The sequence below is a fragment of the Balaenoptera acutorostrata genome, chromosome 21 (assembly GCF_949987535.1).
Source record: "Balaenoptera acutorostrata chromosome 21, mBalAcu1.1, whole genome shotgun sequence".
Classification (NCBI taxonomy): Eukaryota; Metazoa; Chordata; class Mammalia; order Artiodactyla; family Balaenopteridae; genus Balaenoptera; species Balaenoptera acutorostrata.
Genome location: NC_080084.1, coordinates 26243976 through 26267937, shown reverse-complemented (window position 1 = coordinate 26267937; position 23962 = coordinate 26243976). Strand labels below are relative to the sequence as shown.

The 23962-nt window shown below is 41.2% G+C and overlaps 1 protein-coding gene across 2 annotated transcripts in view; it reads right to left on the bottom strand.

Annotated features, from left to right (window-relative positions):
- Window positions 1-23962, bottom strand: part of ACSL1 (acyl-CoA synthetase long chain family member 1) — a 69898-nt gene continuing 45936 nt past the window's right edge. The window contains exons 8-21 of one of the 2 annotated variants that reach the window (XM_057537227.1): window positions 21422-21454; window positions 21211-21262; window positions 20619-20692; window positions 19147-19224; window positions 17243-17377; window positions 15344-15478; window positions 14396-14491; window positions 13441-13513; window positions 11551-11639; window positions 10484-10600; window positions 3369-3512; window positions 2157-2258; window positions 1977-2048; window positions 1-1600 (exon numbers count right to left, since the gene is read on the bottom strand). In XM_057537227.1, the coding sequence (XP_057393210.1) occupies window positions 1460-1600; window positions 1977-2048; window positions 2157-2258; window positions 3369-3512; window positions 10484-10600; window positions 11551-11639; window positions 13441-13513; window positions 14396-14491; window positions 15344-15478; window positions 17243-17377; window positions 19147-19224; window positions 20619-20692; window positions 21211-21262; window positions 21422-21454 (1341 nt within the window). In that variant the 3' untranslated portion in view covers window positions 1-1459. The remainder of the gene's footprint in view (window positions 1601-1976; window positions 2049-2156; window positions 2259-3368; window positions 3513-10483; window positions 10601-11550; window positions 11640-13440; window positions 13514-14395; window positions 14492-15343; window positions 15479-17242; window positions 17378-19146; window positions 19225-20618; window positions 20693-21210; window positions 21263-21421; window positions 21455-23962) is intronic. The other variant, XM_057537228.1, reaches the window with a different exon arrangement.

Below are 23962 nucleotides of genomic sequence, written 5' to 3'. Positions count from 1 at the left end.
TTGAAATGCAGAAATATTTATTTTGGTTTCCTTCATTGTTTTTGGAAATTCTGTTTTGGTTTATAAAACATAGAAATAGCCAACACTTAAAGCAAACATTCAAAACCCCAATGTGACAAATTATTGACTTCTTGTGCAATTAAGAATGCACGTATGAAGCTAGGCTACCAAATAGCGTTATTACAACGACAACTCTTTAGGGCAAACCCCGTTGTGCTTGTATAATACAGGTACTCACATATCCACAAACAACTGCTTTCAACATATAAATGACAACTAAATTCAGTCACATGTGGCAAAGACTTGCAGTAAAGTGAAATGCTGCTAATTTCCCAAATTAACTTAAAAAAAAATATCCCTTGAGAAGTTAATCCCAGGAAATGAGTTTTTCAGATTCCTATGTCTTAGAATTTTGGCTTGTCAAATACATTTCATAGAAATCAGGTAGCATTATGATAGAAGAGCATTTATTAATTACCGTCCATTTCAATAAGTACCCAAGTGTATCTACTCCCTTAATATTTTTAAAGACATGCCTTGCCTGAGAGTTTATTCTGGGGAAAAAAAGCCACTTAATCACAACGTACTCTTTTGATATGAAAACCACATTAAAAACCATCACAGACAGAGCGACGGGTTCAGTGAAGATAAAGTGGACAGTTCTTCAGGCGTCACAGTTGAACACGGCTGATCCAGGTAATTGTTTCCTTGTTGAAATGCTTGTCTTCACTGCAGAGTCTAAGGCAGATTTTTTAATAACCCCTGGGAAGGGATGGAGGAAGGGAATCGGGTCTGGAGAAGAGGGTCAGCGAATATTCTGCTCTGTGGGCGCCAGAATCCGCCCGCTCTGGTGAGCGGCCATCCATCCATACCTGCGCTGTTCTGAGCTTAGGTCCATCCTCTGCTCCAACAGGAGTGACAGGGGTTAATCAGAAGGGTCACGTGAGATGGGGAGGGGACGGTGGCAGGGATTAAAAGAAAACCTCTGGTCCACTTGCGACCTCCTGCAGCTGGGACAGTTCTTGTTTATAAGGGACGGTTGCCTCCAGTGCACGGTACTCTTCAGAGCAGCAGACACCTGCAGAATTCGCAGCAAGTAGCAGACATCTCAGAAATAGCAAAGTCCTAACCACTTGGTTAGCAAAACAGGGAGACAAGTTTTCACCCTCTTTTTAAACTGAGTAAGTCGTAAATAACTTAGCACATTTATAGTTTCCCCTTTACAATTTTTTTAAGGCTCATTTTGGAAATTGTATATCACCGTGAACATGGTCTGCAATGCGAGGTGACCATAAGGCAGTGTTCCATTCCCTCTAAGCTTCCTATGACGAGAATCTGAACGCACGAGGCAGACAAAGACGCTCCTTCCCTACTTGCTGTTGTCAAAACTACCCACTGAGGCCATGGGCGGGAGAAGACCGCAGAGGCACGCGGCCTCTTCCCAGCTTCCTTCCTCGCATTAGATTTTGATGGTGGAATAAAGTTCATCGATCTGTGACCTGAAATAATTCCGAAGCTCTGGCCTTTTAGCCTTCATCGTTGGGGTCAGAAGGCCGTTGTCGACAGAGAATAATTCAGAGTGGAGACTAATACCTTTGACCTGCAAAGAAACCAGGCAGTCAAAGGAGGAAAGGAGGACGGAGGCCACCTGAGTCTAAAAAGCACTTAAGCTTCCCAAGGGATAAAGACCCTTCTGCGCGATTCAAGCCAGCCTCTCAGGCCAGGCCCCACTGCACTGTCTCAACAAAGGGCAGTGGCCTGCTGTCAGTACAGAATCAGGATTGTAGCCTGACCTCCAGGAAGAGAATTCATACCCTTGGTTACAAAAATCCCCTCCCCTGCCAAACCACTCCACTATCCCTTCCGCACAGATGTCTTTACGTCACCTCATCCTCTTCTATAATATATTCACAAAAAACATCCTCCAGTCAAAAACCTGTTTTGCAGGAATTCATACACTCGGATGCAAGTCTTACCTGTTCAAATGCTTTTAGGCCAGAATCCTTCCCCAGTCTCACCATGTCTTCCAGAATAGCTTTTTGGACACCCTAATAAGGCAAGAAAAGTAAGATCCTTACTCCCGTGGCGGGAGTCCCTGAACTTTGCACCTAATGCAAAGGGAGGGTCAGGAGTAGGCTGCACGCTTCGGAACCGACCTTGTTTCTGCACAGTTCTTCAAAGGAGCCTTCAAAGCCTCTCTTCCGGGCCCAGGGACCTAGTGTCTCAACGTCTGGTATCACGATTGCTATGAGAAATGCCTTTAACAGAGACAAGTAAGTTATTAAAGGGCTTGATCCAGATGCTCTAAAATTGTGGTTCTTTATTATCTGCAGCCTGGGCCCCTGGGAGAATCTGATGGGAGTTACAGATCCTCTTTTCAGAGCATGTTACCAGCCCCAGAGTCCGCGGGGCCCAGGTTAACTCCTGCCTCTGAAATATAGACAGCATTGGGGATTTTGCAATAAGTGTTTTAAAAGAACCATTGGAAATCAAAACCTAATAAACCCTAATTTTTACTTACTCTTATATATATTTTTAAAAATAAAACAGGGTCAAATAAGCAAACAAGGGGATAGATATCAGATAACTGCTTTAGAAAAAGAGAAAATGTATGCAGATTCATTTAGAAAAAACTCTAATACCTTATTCTTTACAATTTAGTGACAACGAAACTAAATAAAAATTAGAGGCATGGGTATGATTCCAGGTCAAAGAAAAATAGGTGCACTTTCTTATAAGAAAATATTCTTCCAAAATTATTTGAAAATTTCAAGATTTGTAGAAATATTAACCCTCAGGAAACCAGACACCCTTCTCTTCCTTCCCACCATCTGTCCAAAATTTTAGCAAATGATGTTTCATTGCAATACTGATGTTGGTTTTCGACTTTAAGATATGTTGGCTCACAACCACCATTTGCTCAAAAATGACGTAGGAGACATATCATAAATAAGTTGCGTTTAGTATGTTTGAAAATTCTAAACTTTCTTATAACCTGTATATCAATATTTCCCCTCATAATTAAATTAGAAGCTTATTTTACCCACTCCCTTGGTATCCTTATCCAACTTCCCTTGGTAATACGAAATTAAAGAGAAAAAAACTTTTCTGGATAAGAATTGCCAAAAAACTTTTCTGGATAAGAATTGCCAAGAATAAGAGGTACAAATTTCCATTTACAAAATAGATGAAAAAAAAAAAAAGAAATGCCAAGCAGTAAAAACCAGTAACGTGTTGATAATATTCCAGCACATCAGACATGAAAGTCAACTCACACCCATCGCAAACTTCCCATCACACTGAAAGGCCCTGGACTTCTAGGCCCGGGCCACGCCGGCCACAGAATTCATGGCTGGGGCAGTGCGTACCTGCAAGCTCTCTCCATGGACAAACACCTGAGCGATAGGTTCACTTCGCTGGTAGATGTTTTCAATCTTCTCCGGAGCTATGTACTCTCCCTGTGCCAGTTTAAAGATGTGCTTTTTCCTGTCGATGATCTTCAAGGTGCCATTCTGTTTGGAGGGCGGGGAGCGGCCTGTGAGCAGGTCCAGCAGCTGCTTTCCGCCCGGCAGCGGGCATTTCCTGTACACTATCATTTAATCCTAATAACCTCTGGCGGGGGTCAGCTGTTAACCCATTTTGCAGACAGGCAAACTGAGGCTTAGAGAGATTACGTAACCTCCCCCAGGCCACTGAGCAGAGTAGAGAGACAGAGAAGGGACTTGGGAGCCCCCCTCACTCCCAGCCAACCAGAGCACTCCGCTTGCTCTCTTCAGCTCAGCGAGCTTCACTTTGTCTCATATCTGAATCGGCTGCTCGATGGGGTAAAGGTCCTTGAGAGCAGAGACGTGCTCATCCTCCCACAGGGCTCTGCACAGAGCAGGGGCTGCAGAGGCAGCAGCTCACTTCCCTCTGTCCCTGTTCCAGGGTGGGGGCAGGAGGGGGCTGTCAGCTGCCCCCCATGATGACTGTGGGGATGCGAGACTCTCCAGACCAGACTCGCCAAATGCCAGTAGCTCCCACCTCCCCAACTCCCGTAAACAAAACCCCCATCCCCACCCCAGGCCACTCTCTCGCTTCGGAGAGTCACCCACTGGAAAGTTCTCTTGGCCCACATCAGTTTTCCTCCGTTTCCAAAAGGAGCCAACTGAGGTCCAGGGAGATTATGAGATGTGCTCCTTAGAGCCATAGTCATAATCAGAACGGATACGTCATCCCTCCTGAGTCTGGAAAGAGGGACTTAATTTATTTCTAAATAGCCTGGGTGGACTTCCCTGGTGGTCCAGTGGGTAAGATTCCAAGCTCCCTATGTAGGCGGTCCAGGTTCAATCACTGGTTGGGGAACTAAATCCTGCATGCATGCCGCAACTGAGAGTCCACATGCTGCAACTAAAGATCCCACATGCTGCAACTAAGACCCAGCGTAGCCAAAATCAATCAATCAGTCAATCAATAAATATTAAGAAAAAGAAAAAAAAAGAACCACAGTGAAGTACCATAATGTCTATGAAAAAAATAAATAGCTTGGGTACTCTGAAATCTGAATTAATTGGGGGGGATATTTTTCAAAACAATAAAAATTTCGGAGTATAAAGCACCATAAAAGAGGGCAGACAGCAGAAGCAAGAAGAACTACAATCCTGCAACCTGTGGAACAAAAACCACATTCACAGAAAGATAGACAATATGAAAAGGCAGAGGGCTATGTATCAGATGAAGGAACAAGATAAAACCCCACAAAAACAACTAAATGAAGTGAAGATAGGCAACCTTCCAGAAAAAGAATTCAGAATAATGATAGTGAAGATGATCCAGGACCTCGGAAAAAGAATGGAGGCAAAGATCGAGAAGATGCAAGAAATGTTTAACAAAGACCTAGAAGAATTAAAGAACAAACAAACAGAGATGAACAATACAATAACTGAAATGAAAACTACACTAGAAGGAATCAATAGCAGAAAAACTGAGGCAGAAGAACAGGTAAGTCACCTGGAAGACAGAATGGGGGAATTCACTGCTGCAGAACAGAATAAAGAAAAAAGAATGAAAAGAAATGAAGACAGCCTAAGAGACCTCTGGGACAACATTAAATGCAACAACATTTGAATTATAGGGGTCCCAGAAGGAGAAGAGAGAGAAAGGACCAGAGAAAATATTTGCAGAGATTATAGTCGAAAACTTCCCTAACATGGGAAAGAAAATAGCCACCCAAGTCTGGGAAGCGCAGCGAGTCCCATACAGGATAAACTCAAGGAGAAACATGCCGAGACACATAGTAATCAAATTGGCAAAAATTAAAGACAAAAATTTTTGAAAGCAGCATGGGAAAAATGACAAATAACATACAAGGGAACTCCCATAAGGTTAACAGCTGCTTTCGCAGCAGAAATTCTACAAGCCAGAAGGGAGTGGCACAATATATTTAAAGTGATGAAAGGGAAGAACCTACAACCAAGATTACTCTACCCAGCAAGGATCTCATTCAGATTCGATGGAGAAATCAAAAGCTTTACAGACAAGCAAAAGCTAAGAGAAGTCAGCACCACCAAACCAGCTCTGCAACAAATGCTAAAGGAACTTCTCTAAGTGGGAAACACAAGAGAAGAAAAGGACCTACAAAAACAAACCCGAAACAATTCAGAAAATGGTAATTCAGAACATACATATCGATAATTACCTTAAATGTCAACGGATTAACTGCTCCAACCAAAAGACACAGGCTCACTGAATGGATACAAAAACAAGACCCATCTATATGCTGTCTACAAGAGACCCACTTCAGACCTAGGGACACATACAGACTGAAAGTGAGGGGATGGAAAAAGATATTCCACGCAAATGGAAATCAAAAGAAAGCTGGAGTAGCAATACCCATATCAGATAAAATAGACTTTAAAATAAAGAATGCTACAAGAGACAAGGAAGGACACTACATAATGATCAAGGGATCAATCCAAGAAGAAGATATAACAATTATAAATATATATGCACCCAACATAGGAGCACCTCAATACATAAGGCAACTGCTAACAGCTGTAAAAGAGGAAATCGACAGTAACACAACAACAGTGGGGGATTTTAACACCTCACACCAATGGACAGATCATCCAAAATGAAAATAAATAAGGAAACACAAGCTTTAAATGACACAATAGATCAGATAGATTTAATTGATATTTATAGGACATTCCATCCAAAAACAGCAGATTACACTTTCTTCTCAAGTGCACACAGAACATTCTCCAGGATAGATCACATCTTGGGTCACAAATCAAGCCTCAGTAAATTTAAGAAAATTGAAATCATATCAAGCATCTTTTCAGACCACAATGCTATGAGATTAGAAATGAATTACAGGGGAAAAAACGTAAAATACACATACACATGGAGGCTAAACACTACGTTACTAAATAACCAAGAGATCACTGAAGAAATCAAAGAGGAAATCAAAAAATACCTAGAGACAAATGACAATGAAAATACGACCATCCAAAACCTATGGGATGCAGCAAAAGCAGTTCTAAGAGGGAAGTTTACAGCTATACAAGCCTACCTCAAGAAATAAGAAAAATCTCAAATAAACAATCTAACCTTACACCTAAAGGAACTAGAGAAAGAAGAACAAACAAAACCCAAAGTTAGCAGAAGGAAAGAAATCATAAAGATCAGAGCAGAAATAAATGAAATAGGAACAAAGAAAACAATAGCAAAGATCAATAAAACTAAAAGCTGGTTCTTTGAGAAGATAAACAAAATTGATAAACCATTAGCCAGACTCATCAAGAAAAAGAGGGAGAGGACTCAAATCAATAAAATTAGAAATGAAAAAGGAGAAGTTACAACAGACACCGCAGAAATACAAAGCATCCTAAGAGACTACTACAAGCAACTGTATGCCAATAAAATGGACAACCTGGAAGAAATGGACAAATTCTTAGAAAAGCACAACCTTCCGAGACTGAACCAGGAAGAAATAGAAAATAAAAACAGACCAATCACAAGCACTGAAATTGAAACTGTGATGAAAAGTTGTGCAACAAACAAAAGCCCAGGACCAGATGGCCTCACAGGCGAATTCTATCAAACATTTAAAGAAGAGTTAACATCTATCCTTCTCAAACTCTTCCGAAAAATTGCAGAGGAAGGAATACTCCCAAACTCACTCTATGACGCCACCATCACCCTGATACCAAAACCAGAGGAAGATACTACAAAAAAAGAAAATAACAGACCAATATCACTGATGAATATAGATGCAAAAATGCTAAACAAAATACTAGTAAACAGAATCCAACAACACATTAAAAAGATCATACACCATGATCAAGTGGGATTTATCCCAGGGATGCAAGAATTCTTCAATATATGCAAGTCAATCAATGTGATGTTAACAAATTGAAGAATAAAAACCATATGATCATCTCAATAGATGCAGAAAAAGCTTTTGACAAAATTCAACACCCATTTATGATAAAAACTCTCCAGAAAGTGGGCACAGAGGGAACCTACCTCAACATAATAAAGGCCATATACGACCAACCCACAGCAAACATCATTCTCAATGGTGAAAAACTGAAAGCATTTCCTCTAAGATCAGGAATAAGACAAGGATGTCCACTCTCACCGCTACTATTCAACATAGTTCTGGAAGTCCTAGCCATGGCAATCAGAGAAGAAAAAGAAATAAAAGGAATACAAATTGGAAAAGGAGCAGTAAAACTGTCACTGTTTGCAGATGACATGACACTATACATAGAGAATCCTAAAGATGCCACCAGAAAACTACTAGAGCTAATCAATGAATTTGGTAAAGTTGCAGGATACAAAATTAATGCACAGAAATCTCTTGCATTCCTATACACTAATGATGAAAAATCTGAAAGAGAAATTAAGGAAACACTCCCATTCACCATTGCAACAAAAAGAATAAAATACCTAGGAATAAACCTACTTAGGGAGACAAAAGACCTGTATGCAGAAAACTATAAGACACTGATGAAAGGAATTAAAGATGGTACCAACAGATGGAGAGATATACCATGTTCTTGGATTGGAAGAATCAATATTTTGAAAATGACTATACTACCCAAAGCAATCTACAGATTCAATGCAATCCCTATCAAATTACCAATGGCATTTTTTACAGAACTAGAACAAAAAATCTTAAAATTTGTATGGAGACACAAAAGACCCCGAATAGCCAAAGCAGTCTTGAGGGAAAAAAACAGAGCTGGAGGAATCAGACTCCCTGACTTCAGACTACACTACAATGCTACAGTAATCAAGACAATATGGTACTGGCACAAAAACAGAAACATAGATCAATGCAACAAGATAGAAAGCCCAGAGACAAACCCATACACCTATGGTCAACTAATCTATGACAAAGGAGGCAAGGATATACAATGGAGAAAAGACAGTCTTGTCAATAAGTGGTGCTGGGAAAACTGGACAGCTACATGTAAAAGAATGAAATTAGAACACTCCCTAACACCATACACAAAAATAAACTCAAAATGGATTAGAGACCTAAATGTAAGATCGGACACTATAAAACTCTTAGAGGAAAACATAGGAAGAACACTCTTTGACATAAATCACAGCAAGATCTTTTTTGAAACACCTCCTAGAGTAATGGAAATAAAAACAAAAATAAACAAATGGGACCTAATGAAACTTCAAAGCTTTTGCACAGCAAAGGAAACCATAAACAAGATGAAAAGACAACCCTCAGAATGGGAGAAAATATTTGCAAACAAATCAACGGACAAAGGATTAATCTCCAAATATATAAACAGCTCATGCAGCTCAATATTAAAAAAAAAAACAACCCAATTCAAAAATGGGCAGAAGACCTAAATAGACATTTCTTCAAAGAAGACATACAGATGGCCAAGAAGCACATGAAAAGCTGCGCAACATCGCTAATTATTAGAGAAATGCAAATCACAACTACAATGAGGTATCACTTCATGCTGGTTAGAATGGGCATCATCAGAAAATCTACAAACAACAAATGCTGGAGAGGGTGTGGAGGAAAGGGAAGCCTCTTGCACTGTTGGTGGGAATGTAAACTGACACAGCCACTATGGAGAACAGTATGGAGGTTCCTTAAAAAACTAAAAATAGAATTACCATATGATCCAGCAATCCCACTACTGGACATATACCCAGAGAAAACCATAATTCAAAAAGACACATGCACCCCAATGTTCATTGCAGCACTACTTACAATAGCCAGGTCATGAAAGCAACCTAAATGCCCATCGACAGATGAATGGATAAAGAAGATGTGGTACATATATACAATGGAATATTACTCAGCCATAAAAAGGAACGAAATTGGGTCATTTGTGGAGACGTGGATGGATCTAGAGACTCTCATACAGAGTGAATTAAGTCAGAAAGAGAAAAACAAATATCGCATATTAACGCATATATGTGGAACCTAGAAAAATGGTACAGATGAACCGGTTTGCAGGGCAAAAATTGAGAGACAGATGTAGAGAACAAACGTATGGACACCAAGGGGGGAAAGTGACGGTGGGGGGATGGTGGTGTGATGAATTGGGAGATTGGGATTGACATGTATACACTGATGTGTATAAAATTGATGACTAATAAGAACCTGCTGTATAAAAAAATAAATAAAATTAAAAAATTAAAAAAAAAAAGTTCTAAAACTAATGTTCCCTTAACCAATGGTCATCATGTTTTTCTCCTTTTTCAAATTGTCCAAGAACAGCAGAAATAAAGGGGAAATTCTATGTAATCATTCCTCATAGGTGATAAATAAATAAACAAATAAATAAATAAAGCACCATAAATCTGTAAGACTAGAACAATACACAATAATAAAAATTACACTAGCCATTTGAGTGCCTGCAATTAAACATAGTAACAACTTTAAAAAGCAGTGGTGTCACCACAACAAGCACAAGTGATGAAACCTACAGGTCAGCTTTTTGCACAAGCATCTCACTCCCAAGACGGACTCTGTATTTCTCTATAGTAAACAGTTCTGGGGCTAAGTTCACAGGGGATGGCCTGATCCTCTAAGCACTTATCCTGTTTTTACTGAGATGACAATGCTAAGAAACATGTGTGCTCACAAAGTCTCGCCTGTCATACGTTCCTGGAAGCCTATGCAGTGCCCCCCAGACCTTGACTAAGGCCTCAACATCAAGGCACAGCAGTGAAATGTGAAAAGCCAGACACAGTGTCTCTGGATTTCAAGCCGGAAGCAGCAACCGGAAAGGATGTCAAGCATCAAAACAAAACACATTTGCTGCCGTTAAAGTGAAAATGCTACACTTGGATGCTACGGATAAGCCTGTTTCCTGCAGAAGACGGAAGGGTCTATGCTCCACCGCTCGGTAAGGAGAAAGAGGAGGGAAGGTTAGGGTGCCCCTGCGATGTGGGGTTTTTTTCTTCCCTACGGTGGAACAAAAGTGTCTGTGAACAGGGGAGGGGGACCACTTACTGGTAACCACTTTCCAATGTCCCCTGTGTGCAACCAGCCGTCTTTATCCAGAGCTTCTGCTGTGTTTGCTGGGTCCTTTAAGTAGCCTTGAAATACATTAGCCCCCTTCACACACACCTGAGGGAAAAAGATCGGGAGGGAGGTGTGGGCGTGGGAGTTGGAAGAAGGTGGATGAAAGGTACAAACACCCAGGTGTAAGATAAATAAGGACCAGGGGTGTCATGTACAGCATGCGACTACAGTCAGCACAGCCATATGGAAGGTTTTAGAGTTGTTAAGAGAGCAGATCTTAAAGAGTTCTCATCACAAGGAAAAAAACCACATTTCTTCTTTTTTTTGTATCTGTATGAGATGATGGATGTTTCCTAAACTCGCTGCGGTGATCACTTCACATTATATGCGAGTCAAATCATGATGCTGTACACCTTACGCTCACACCATGCTGGATGTCAATTGTATCTCAACAAAACTGGAGGGGGAGAAAGATGATCTGTTAAGAGCACTGACTGGGCCTTCTCCAGAGAAAACTCATGTGTCTCTGTGTCTCCCAGCCTTTAGCCAGACCCTGAATGCCATGATGCACAGGGAGCTACCAGAGCCCCCTGGCATCGTGGCGGCACCTCCAATCCCCCACTTGCCTTCCATAATGGCCTTGGCTGCAGTCAAGTTCCAGGGCTCACGCTCACCCTAGGCTCTGGATCAGAGCTGCTGGAAAACCCCAAAGGGGGTGAAATCCCAAAGCAATCTGGCCTTCCTTCCTCTAGCCAGTAGCTCACTAACAGGCATGGAGGGCAGTTAGCCATGGCCCAGGACTTCAGGCCCTGGAGCCTCTATACCCTCCTGGGCCCATGGCCCCATCGTGGCTGGCGGCAGAAGGCAGGCATTAGTGCCCCCCACCTCCCTACCCGCCCTGCGAGTTAGGCATAAATGTACCGTCAAAAAGAAGCCTGTGTGACTCAGGGTCACCAGCAACACCAAGCTCAGTGGCTTTACGTGCTGTGGTGCTGAGAGGTGGTTGGTTACTGGAGGAGCCCGCAGTGAGGGGGTGACTGCGGGATTTCACTCACCTCGCCCTCGCCCTTGGCAGCCACGTAATTCATTTCTTCCACATCGACAAGCTTTATAATGTTGCAAGGCATTGGGGCACCAACATGGCCTGTATATCAAATAAAAGATGATCACTCCTAATGTGACAACCGATATCCTTAGGACAGATCACTTTTATCATAAACAAGCCCACTCATGATGAGAACAGAGGGTATAAACCTCTGGTTTCGGCAATCACAGCCTGTCTCCCTCTGGTAAATTACAGAGTTTATTCCTAGAAAAGAGACAAAAACATTCAAAAGTCTCTTAGGGAGCTTTCCCAAGTCTGATGCTCCAAATTATTTTTCAAAGTATAAATGATTTGGCTGCTCATTTTCAGGGTTTCTTTGAACACCTGGAAGCAGGTTTCCTGAAACTTTTACCTGGTTCCTATGATCTGACGGCCCTGCTCTCCCTCATACAGACGTAATGTCCCCGTTCTCTGTAAGAACAAACCTTGACGGGTCAGATGGTTCCGACCAATACGGCCTTATTCCCTTGATTATAAACGAACATGTTTTACATGTAAGTTTATTAAGACAGGACAGGGATTCTTTTCACAGCTCACTTAACTCTCTTGCCAAAGGGTGCTAGGACTGGGTTCTTTTCCCAAAACAAAAATAACAGAAATTAGATTAAGTTTTAAGAGTATCACAAATCATTCTTCCTATGTTTTGATAATTTTAGCTTAAAGAAGTCACTATTCAAATTCTCTAGCCGGTAAGGCACCAGGAGTTAAAAATTAAACAAACAGGGACTTCCCTGGTGGTGCAGTGGTTAAGAATCCACCTGCCAATGCAGAGGACACGGGTTCGATCCCTGGTCCGGGAAGATTCCACATGCTGCGGAGCAACTAAGCCCGTGAGCCACAACTACTGAGCCCATGTGCCACAACTACTGAAGCCCATGTGTCTAGAGCCCGTGCTCCACAACAAGAGAAGCCACTGCAATGAGAAGCCCACGCACAGCAACGAAGAGTAGCCCCCGCTCGCCACAACTAGAGAAAGCCCACAGGCAGCAACGAAGACCCAACACAGCCAAAAATAAATAAATAAATAAATTTATTAAAAAAAAAAATTAAACAAACACCATGAAAAAGGTTCACAGACTGTTAGTGCCAATCGCAGCAGAATTATGCTACTAGAAAGTGCTTCATACTAGAATCTATGTCATTAGATGCTCATATGTGTAAAACAGTGAACAAATCACAGAATTTATTTATCACAGTGTAGAATACACTGCCGGTGTGGGACAGGGGAAAGCATAGAAGTTTTGTGGTCAGACCTGGGCTGGAATCCTGGCTCTAAAACATAAAGCTGTGTAAATTCTTATAAATTACTGACATGCTTTTTAGCCAACAATCAATCATGTCCTCTCAGAGGTAACAGGGCTTCTCTCACAGGGATGTTGGGATGAAATGCATATAATATGCATCATAAACTCCTGACGCAGAACCTCATGCAGGACAGTTTGTCCTCCCCTGTTTTTTCCTTTTGGAACAAAGGACTTGTGTTTATTTCTGTCTGGAGTCTCTGGAAATTTAATTAAAATTTACCAGCAAGTAATTAGGCCCCAATAAATTCCTGGAAAGCTCTGTTGGGCCAAACATTCTGAACCTGGTATAAAGAACACCATCTTTAGATATGACCTTCAGGATCTACGTAAGTCTCTGTTGCCACCCACCCACGTTGACAGTCAGAGCCTCAAAGTCACATCCCACTCTGCCACAGGGCCCCCTGCTTTCCAAGATTGTTGGCCCCGAGGCCTAATCATCAGAGACACAGCACTTGTTTAAGCTGGTTTAGTAACCCAATTCCAATAATTCCGATGCCAAAAGGAAGATCCCAATAAGGAAAGTCCTGCCATCATACCTGCGGTCCAGTCCCCAGGCACGGTCAGGCAGCACCCGGCAGTGCACTCGGTCTGTCCATAGCCTTCGTAGAACTGGGTCACCAAGAGATGGGACAGGAAGAGAGGGGGACAGTCACACCTCTGCTGGAAGTGCTCAGTAATTAAGTTCCTCTAGCTCGTTTGGTAACCTCAGCCCATACACTACAACACGCTTTATTACAGCACCCAACGTATTCACCCGCATAGGAGACAATGTCATTAACAGGTCGCGCTGCGCACAACCTGCCCAGGGACACACTCGCTCCGTCGGCTCACGGCTACTTATCACCCAGTCTCAGCTGGCTCCCCCTCCCCTTTAAGAAAGGGTCTCTGCATGGTTTGCAGGTCGGCTTATCACTTACTACCAACCCCCATGCCCTCACACCTGATCTAAAGGCATCTTTTGTGCCTTACCCTAGAGAAAATTACCCAGTGGTAGACACAAACGCATATTCTGCCTGGGGTAAAAGATATATACAGCCACACCTCGTTTTATTCGCTTTGCAGATACTACTTTTCTTACAAATTGAAGGTTTGTGGCAACGCTGCGTTGTCAGATGACGGTTAGCAGTAAAGTATTTTTAAATTAAGATATATACATTGCCTTTTAGACATAATACTATTGCACACTTAATGGACTACAGACTAGTGTAAACATTACTTTTATATGCACCAGGAAACCAAAAAGGTCACGTGACTGGCTTTATTGCGATATTGGCTTTGTTGCAATATTGGCTTTATTGCAGTGGTCTGGAACTGAACCTGCGGTATCTCCGAGGTGTGCCTATACCCCTTTCTCCAAGCAACCTAGGAATAACATGATCTTCCAAACAAAAATACGACACACAGAGGAGAAGAAGAGTGCCTTTTGGAAAGCAGACTCCTGGGCGTGACTCGGTCAGAGACCAGAGGGAGGTGCGGAGGGAGGCGCCTCACCTGGCAGCCCAGCGCGGCTCTCAGGAAGGTCAGCACGGTGGCGGACACGGGCGCTGCTCCTGTGATCATCAGCCGTACTTTTCCTCCCAGGCTCGACTTGCAAGGCAGGGAGAAGGGAGAGGGGAGAGGGGAGAGGGTGAGGGGCAAGTGGCTGGAGGGTGGCAGGCTTCTCAAAGATTCCTTCTTGGAACCCCAGTACTCTAACCCACCAGCTTCTTGTCTGCAGGCTGCAGAGAACTCACTGTGCCCGAGGACGCACAGGCACCCCATGGGGGACCCCTGACTGGAGTTTGGTTCCACCCGAAACCACTCCATTCGCTCTCAACAGGTGTGGAAAATAAAGCAACACCTCTATACCTGCAGGTGTTTTAAGGAATTAGAGCAAGAGTGTCGTGGGTTTATGGCAACCACCACCTTCTGGGGGACATAATATTATTCCATATTCTTTATCACTCATGCCTAAAAAAATACCTCAAGAGTTCCAGAACAGTAAAACAAAATGGAGAATCAGAAAGGCTGTGCTACCTGATTCCTTTTCTGCCCTGGATAGCTAAACACTGTTCAGATTTATCTTGGACACTGAGGTTTTGCTAATGGCTTTGTCCTTAGTTTTTAGAAATGTGCCAGAAATTCTCTCTCTCTCACCTTCTCTTTTAAAAACAGCCCTCACACAATATAGGGGTAGGGGGTTAAGAGGTACAAACTATTAGGTATAAAATAAGCTACAAGGATATATTGCACAACATGGGGAATATAGCCAATATTTTATAATAACTATAAATGGAGTATAATCTTTAAAAATTGTGAATTGCTATATTGTACACCTATAACTTATATAATATTGTACATCAACTATACTTCAATTGAAAAAAAAAAAGAGCCCTCACAGAAAGTTTGAAATGCAAATGAGTTTACATGACAAATAACCGTTGTGAGTCAATGTGCTACCTGTATTTTGTGGAAGATCAACTTATCCCACAGGCTGTTGTTTCTAATGATGCCACTGCGAAGCTCAGCTTCTTTCCTCTTGGAGGCAAAGTCCAACAGCCATCGCTTCAGCGTGGTGTTTGCCTGAGCAAAAATCTAATAAGTCAAGAAGCAAGAAGGTTTCACAATAAGTAGGATGGCGAGATAATAAGAAGTCAGATAATAACAAGTGTTGGTGAAAATGTAGAGAAATTGGAACCCTCATACACTGCTGGTGGGAATGTAAAATGGTGCAGCTGCTTTAGAAAACAGACCAGCGGTTCCTCAGTTAAACACAGAGTTACCTACCATATGACTAGCAATTCCGCTCCTAGGCACATACCCGAGAGAATGAAAACACATGTCCACACAGCCTCTTGCCCGTGAATGTTCACAGCAGCATTATTCATAATAGCCAAAAAGCGGAAACAACCCAAATGCCCATCAATGGATGGATGGATAAATAAAACGTGCTGTATCCATGCAGTGGAATATTATTTGGCCATTAAAAGGAATGAAGTATGGATGCATGCTATGACATGGATGGACCTTGAAAGCATACTAAGCAAAAGAAGCCAGCAACAAAAGAATATTGCATGATTCCATTCACATGAAAATCCAGAATAGGGAAATCTATAGATTCAGAAAGTAGATGAGTTTTTTGGGGGGTGGAGGGAGGTAGCAGGGTGGAGGATGATACCACATTCTTTCTGAGGTGATAAAAATGTTCTAAAATGGACTGTAATGATGGTTGCAGAACTCTGTGAATGTACTAAAAACCTTTGAATTGTACAATTAATGTACAATTAATTGTACAATTGTACAATTAATTGTACACTTAATGGGTGAATTGCATGTAATGTGAATTATATCTCAATAAAGCTGTTTTACAGTTTTTTAAAAAACAACCATTAAAAAAATGAGAAGGTTGGCACTTCCCTGGTGGCGCAGTGGTTAAGAATCTGCCTGACAATGCAGGGGACACAAGTTCGATCCCTGGTCTGGAAGATTCCACATGCCGCAGAGCAACTAAGCCCATGCGCCACAACTACTGAGCCTGCGCTCTAGAGCTCGCGTGCCACAACTACTGAACCCACGTGCCACAACTACTGAGCCTGCATGCCACAGCTACTGAAGCCCGCGTGCCTAGAGCCCATGCTCCACAACAAGAGAAGCCACTGCAATGAGAAGCCCGCGCACTGCAACGAAGAGTAGCCCCCGCTTGTCGCAACTAGAGAAAGCCTGCGCGCAGCAACGAAGACCCAACGCAGCCAAAAATAAATAAATTAAAAAAAAAAATGAGAAGGTTCTCATAGATGACGAAAGCCATGTCTCAAAATAAAGAGTATTAGAACTGCCCAGTCCACACTCATTCTGGAGACTGCTCACACCACACGGGGTCCTGCCCCAGCTGTGGGGTCCGTGCTCCAAAGGCTCACACCTCCTCTCGGTCCCTGGCTTGGTTTGAGAGTCACGTCTCTCAGGGTGGCTAAGTAGGTAATATTTTCCATGCAGTGGAGCTTTACAATTTATAAAGCCATTTCATAGTTATTATTTTCCTATGATGTAATTAGCATCTTTATGAGATGGAGGAGGTAACAGCCCACTGTAAAGATGAGAAAACAGAGGCTCAAAGAGTTTATCATGAAAATAAAACAAACTCCACCTCACACCTGTATTGTGCCTTCCAGTTTATAAGGTGAGTCCACAGGCCTTTCTCTTATAACCCTCACTCACAGCTCTCGGAGGTCAACGCACTCAGGTTTATTAGCAGAGGGGTAAACTGCAGCCCCTCGAGAGAGTAAGCGCAGTGGCCGTGGTCACACACGGTCTTGGATTCAAGGTCCGGAGCTCTGCCCCTGCTCTTCGCTTGGCACTTACTCGGTCAAACATCCGGTTCAGCAGTCTGGGGACCACAGGGAAGATGGTGGGTTGAAGGGTCTTGAGATCATCCATAAGGAGCCTGATATCTCCTTGGAAAAATCCTATCTTAGCTCCGTGACACAGCATCATACACTAGAGAGGTGAACAGAAATATCCAACATGTCATCATTGCAGCAGGGATTACACAACACACACAGACACACAAGGCTCCAGTTTTAGCATTTCAGACCAGCTTCCAGAAATCATAAAGTTCCTAAATGTAGGGAGCTTTTAAAGCAACGTTCTTGTGTTCTGGGGTCCTTGTACAACATGGGAATGTGGCATTGCTCTTGACTATCCTGAAGATAAAGGGACTAGTAAGAAACCAGGGAATGTGGTTTTCAGGGATGATCAGAGAGGTTCTGCTATTTTAGCTTCAATAATAACTATCTGCTGAATGAATGACATGGTATTCGATAATCCAAATATTTTTAGCCTTCCAGAAACTTTAGGTCTAACTTATTCTCATCAAAAAAACTTAGCTACTTGCCTTAGCTTTTTAAAGTCTCATTTCTTCTATTTGAATCTAACTAAAAAATTCTGAGTAGTCAGAATACGCTGCGGCTGAGGCACTAGGCCATCTGTACCACAGCGGTTTGCATTCGGCTATAACCTAGTGCCTGAATTTTTTCCTGTCTGATGAAAGCTGCACTGGCAAGCCACAGGCACTTGACAAAGAGTCTGCCTGTTTTAAATTTTAAAAAGAAAGAGAGATTCAAGAGACGATGCAACGGAAGTACAAACGGTCTCAGTCTTGAAAGCAGAAACAACTAGAAAGGTTCATTGTTTAAAAATACAGCTCGGAGGCTTCTGTTCAGTGTGGCCTGCCTCCTGGGCACACTTTGAAAACTAGTTAGGCACCTACGGTCCACTGTCAACATGTCTGCAATCACTCTGTAAACTCACAAGGTCTCCTGAGGCGTGCAGGAGACACAAGTATCAGATGGAAGATCCTTGATCCTTTGGGGGAAGTGAATCCTACAGGGCGGCAGCTAGTCAAAGGGCCGGGACTTTATCAGCCACCCCTCTCTCTCCAATACCTGCCCAGTACCTGCAACACAGCTGGTGCTCCGTGAACATTCATTAAAATGAGTGAGCAGTGCTCACTGTTTCTCCTATAAGCATACAATCCAAAACTGTCCAAGAAGGAAAAAAGATGGTTCTTGGTCAGTTTTTAAATTAGTCACACAGTCGTGTATGAGGAGCTCAGGCAGAGGTCAGCTGAATATCATCCCGCTTTGCCAAAGGCACTTGGAATATTGCTGAAAAAATGAATCTGAAGTCAACTTGTGCCTTATGAACAAGCACAGTCAAAAATAGAGACTTCTGGGACTTCCCTGGAGGTCCAGTGGTTAGGACTCCACACCTTCCACTGCAGAGAGCACGGGTTCGATCCCTGGTCGGGGTACTAAGATCCCACAAGCCGCATGGTGTGGCCAAAAAAAAAAAATAGACTTCTTACAGAACTGAAGCCTCACCAGCCTTTGTGGGATGGTATTCATAAAAATTCTACATTCACAGCTCACCTTTCTGAATTCATGTCCATATTCGTGTCCTTCAAAAGTCTGAGCTTCCAATTTTAAAATGAGTATTAAAGTTCAAGTATCTGGACCCAGAAAAATAATTATACTCTTAAATAATTAGCTCAATTTCTAAAATAGGGCTGAGCAAAGAACTCTCTACATAGAGGACAGTCTGCACATTCAAACTTATCTGCATGAACCACTCATGCATGTGTGCAATGGTAAAAATGAAATGTCTGTGTCACTGGCATTCAAGACAAGTGCTTTCTGTAAAACACAACAACTTAGCAGAACACAGCCAAACACATGTGCACAAACAAAATAAAACTCAGTGCCTACCTCTACAACTTTCTCAAACATGTGGGCGAGAGGCAAGAAAGAGATCAAAGTATCATCTGAGGAAGCAATGAATGCACCCTGGAAAGCAGAGACACCACGCAGGCAGAAAAGCATTAGAATTTCCAGGAATTTTCCGTTTTATTATTATAACTTACAAATTATTAATCTTAATATTAACATTGACTGTAAACATTTACTTCAATGATTCATGAATTTTAAGTTTTCTTTGAAGGTCAATAAGGAAATTAAAATTTCACTTGGTAAGGTACTAAATGTTGAACTCTGTTTAGAAAGTATATACCAACAGGATTAAGAAAGTGTAAGTATAAGTGAAAGTGAGGTCCAGCGTCTGCAGTCGCCAAAGGTGCCCATCCCCCAAAACCATTAAGCACAGGCTCCTACCACAAAAAGGAGGCCGTATGGAGCCCTCCCAGAGACACGTAATTTGCAAAAGCAAATTATGTAAAAGCGTGCAAAGGATATGAGGGAAAGGCATACATTATATTATTCAATAAGTACTTTTTTAAAAGGCAAGTTTGAAATAGACCTTTGGTGTTACAGATTGAAATGTGACCACCCCCCTCAAAGTCATATGTTAAAGCCCTAGGCGCCAAAGTGACTGTATTTGGAGACAGGGAAGGTCATTAAGGTTAAGTGAGGTCATGAGGGTGGGGCCCTGATCCAATAAGGCTGGTGTCCTTGTAAGAACAGAAAGAAACACCAGAAACCTCTCTCTTGCTCTCCATATGCAAACAGAGGAGAGGTCGGGGGAGGCGTGGTGAGGAGCCTGCGGTCTACAAGCCAAGAAGGGAGCCTTCACCAGAACCAAACCTGCTGGCACCTCGATCATGGACTTCTACCCTCCAAAACTGCGAGAAAAATACAAGTCTGTTGTTTAAGCTATCCAGTCTGTGTTATTTTGTTGCGGCAGCCCACACAGACTAAGATACTTACAAAGCAAACTTTAAGATTATAGGAAATAACTAAAGTTCGAGGCTTTAATCCTTCTTATAAAGTGGAAGCCAAATCAAATCAAGCATAATAAATAATAAAAACAATAATAATCCAAAAAACCTTCAGCAGCATTTAACATTTCTTTGTCAACTTAAAGAAATTAATTCTTTTCCATACTAAAATAGGAGATAAAAACAAGAGAGTCGGTTCTCTGTCCTTTCCTGGAAACATTTATAGAGCAGTATCCAAATAAAGTTTTACTACATAAAAGACGTAATAAATTCTATCTGTCAATTCAGCTTAACGGTCACAGCAGGAGTTGGGGATTAGGTCCACAGTGAAAACTATTTGGCAGAAGGTGAATGTACGAAAGCTCAGACCTTATCTATATTTCAGACAGTGTTTCAAATACAGTCCATGCCTAACATAATAGTGGGGCTTTTATTACCACCTTCATTCTTGAGGCCTGATGCCAACCAATGGATATGAAGAAAGATGACAATATCCCCGAAGTTTACCTCTGTCATTTTTATAAACGCTGAACAATCGCTCACTACATTTCGATGGGTGATCAGTGCTCCTTTGGGGTTGCCTGTGAACACATAGGAACAGAACAAAGTTAGAGGACAGAAACTCCATCCAAGAATGATGGACATGACAGAAGCCCAGAAACCCCATATCATTAAAGCCTCTGATGCCTGTAGTGTGAGGTACACCCATGAAAGACTAAAGTTAGTCACATTAAATTCCTGAGCAATCTGCAGTCCTTTAAAATGAAACTTATTATCTTAAACCATCTTTACTAATATGGGCAAGTTTTAGAGGGTGTGTGTAGCAGTTAAGAAAAGAAAATCCAGGAATTTTATTTCTGGAAACCATGGATACAGTTTGTCCCAGGAAGATGGGTGATCCTACTGTGACCTTTCATAAATGTTTGAGGACATGCTCAGATTCTGGGAACGTCTTATAGAGCTACCGTAAGACAGGCTTGAACACTTCGGTCTCTTCTGCTTCTAGGCCATCTATAGCTCGAATAAGTCATCCACAAGAAAAGGCAGGGAATATACACTTCCAGGTACCACTCAGAAACAATTCCTTTTCAAAACTGACCTGTAGTGCCACTTGTGAAGCAAATTATTGCAATATCTTCAGGCGCTGGAGGCTATAGCACGTTAAAAAAAAAAAAAAAGCCAGTATAAATCAGAATAGAATAGAAAACTTTAAGTCATAAGATATCACTCAAGATTTCTACTAGGCTCTGAGCTGACTAGACACGGAAGCTACACAGAGGCTGGGGCAGGGTCGTACATGGTGCACTCACCTTGGGCTTCCGTTTGTTGGCTCTTCCCAGGTCCTTAAAGAGAAGAGAGAAAAAAATCTTAAATGGAAACATTTTCTAAATGTAAAGAACAAAAGTCACATCAAGTCAGTTCAAGCTGACTTTTCTGTGGGATTCACTCACAGCTGACTCAAAGACAGCATAGATTTCAAATTAAATAAACTACAGCAATTTTAATTAACCTGAACCCAAATACTTACCCATTGTTCTAAGAAGCCATTTTCTGGTTGTTTTCTCTCTTATATAAAACTATATCGATGGCATTAGGACTGGCCTTTGAAATAGGATTTATGCAAAAGACAGGAATCGAAGTCTTTTACACGTTCTTCTGGTTTCCACTCCCCTTCCTATCACAGCCTTTAACAAAGCCCGGCTCTTCACCGTAATCAGAGAACCACAGCTGCTCTGTACCCTTCCAAAACCAGAGCTCAGCACAGATACGTGAGCACCCAATTCTGCAAAACTGACATCTTCAATCTGGAGAGAGAAAATCAGTCTCTGCCAGATTTAACTGGTGGCCATTCTGGAGAGGCTCAACTATCTGTACTCCCCACGTGGAGCAGAGGAAGGATCTGGGCACCTCTGATTACAAAACAGGCCACGACAGAAGCTCTAAGACCACTCTCGAATGGCTATGAAGGTTAAGAACGACAGATTCATTTCTGAGGTAGGGCATTTCCCAAAGGCGGACTCCCAGTTACTACCAAGGGCTAATTCTGATGTTGTTATTTCATGAAGGTGTCTCCATGACCACTTTAATATCTATTAATTTTTTTTAATGAACTATTTATATTCTTTTCCTATTAAAATTGAACAGCTTGAGTGAGCATATGGAATGAGCATGCCTAGAATTAAATTAAATTAAAATTAGATGGGTGGGCTCAGGGCTCAGTGAGTTTCTACCCAGCATACAGTTTTAAACAGTTTTTAATCCTAATCACACTTTAAATTATATATATATAACAGACCACTGATTAAAAATAGGAACACTGACATCCAAATAGAAGTCAACTAAGAGTTAAAGTAACGATAATTCCACCAATCTTTTTCCTAAAATAATCTTTGTCAGATCCAAATTTCCACTCATCTTTTTAAAATTTTTACATTAACTTCTTAAGATCTCTAATTCTTCAAAAATTGATGTTAAGTAAAATAAAGCAAGTTATATGCAATTAGACTTTTAATTTATTAGAAAAAAATTATCCAAATTAGTCCATTATTTGCCAAGAAAGTTTCATAGCCTGAAGCCTGACTTATGTCATTATTTAGGATAAAATACAGCTATTATAAAGATTAAAGTTGTCATCTTTAGGTTCCAAATGCCAAAATAAAAAAGAACCATAAACAGAAGGAAAACTGAATTCTACTTAATGAAGTATTTGGGGGTGATAAAATTTGTACCCTACTGAAAATGCATAAAAAAAGACAAATCAGTGAATAAAGAGATAGAATGATTAATCTGTGATAAAGCAGATATATTAAAATGGTAATTGTAGACTCCTGGTGGGATATAGTGGTCTACTGTACAATTCTTTCAACTTGTTTGCATATTTGAAAATTTTCATAACAAAATATTGGAAAAAATGCAAAAATACCAATGTTTCTATTTTTGATGCTATAAAAATATACATTAATAAAAATTAGATCACATGATCAACCAAAAAGTTTTAAATTCATTGCTTAAAAATTTAATCTTTTGCTTATAAAAATTTTAAAAACCAAATATGAATCATATTATACAGGTAAGTGTAAAACAATGTCTTTTATAAATATTTTCATATAAACTTTATATTATAATCTTTGGTCACTTACTTATCTAAATTATAATCTTAAAATTACTTCTTTATCATACAGAGCAGTCAAAAAAGACAAAAAAAAGTTTGTGTATGTGTCTGTGTGTGGTGGGGGCAGCAGGAAGAGGAAAAATGGGGGAAAAGATATTATTATGAAATGGGGTTACAAGTAAAAAATACAAAAATAGGGAAATGCTCGGTGAAAAGCTAGTTAAAAACCCAATTTAGCAATTCAGCACACCCATTAGCTCTTACGGACTCCTGTTGTATGCTGTCGTGTGTGTGTGTGTGTGTGTGTGTGTGAGTGAGAGAGAGGCAGAAGCTCTGACAGAACAAATGACAGATTCTCTGTGACGACTAAGTTCCCCAGGAAAGGTTTTATAGATCCTTCCTCGTAGCTCAAATTCTTGATAGAAGGAGAACTGTCAATAAAATTCAAAACCCTATTTATAACAGTTCCAGGAAAATATTTATAACATTTTCAGAAAGAGAATGACTTATTCTATTGAACCTATTGCTTCCCGTGACGTGCACATAATAACAAGGGCCTCCTCTTGCCCACTGTTTTGGATTGAAGTTTAATCCAAAAACAACTGGGGAGACTAGCTTCTTATATGATCCGATGTCAAACAATCAATTTAAATATGGACCACACTCATTTCCCTAGAATGGTTACCTTTAAAGTTGTGATTAATGTGAATCTTAATATAATACGAAAATAAACCAAATC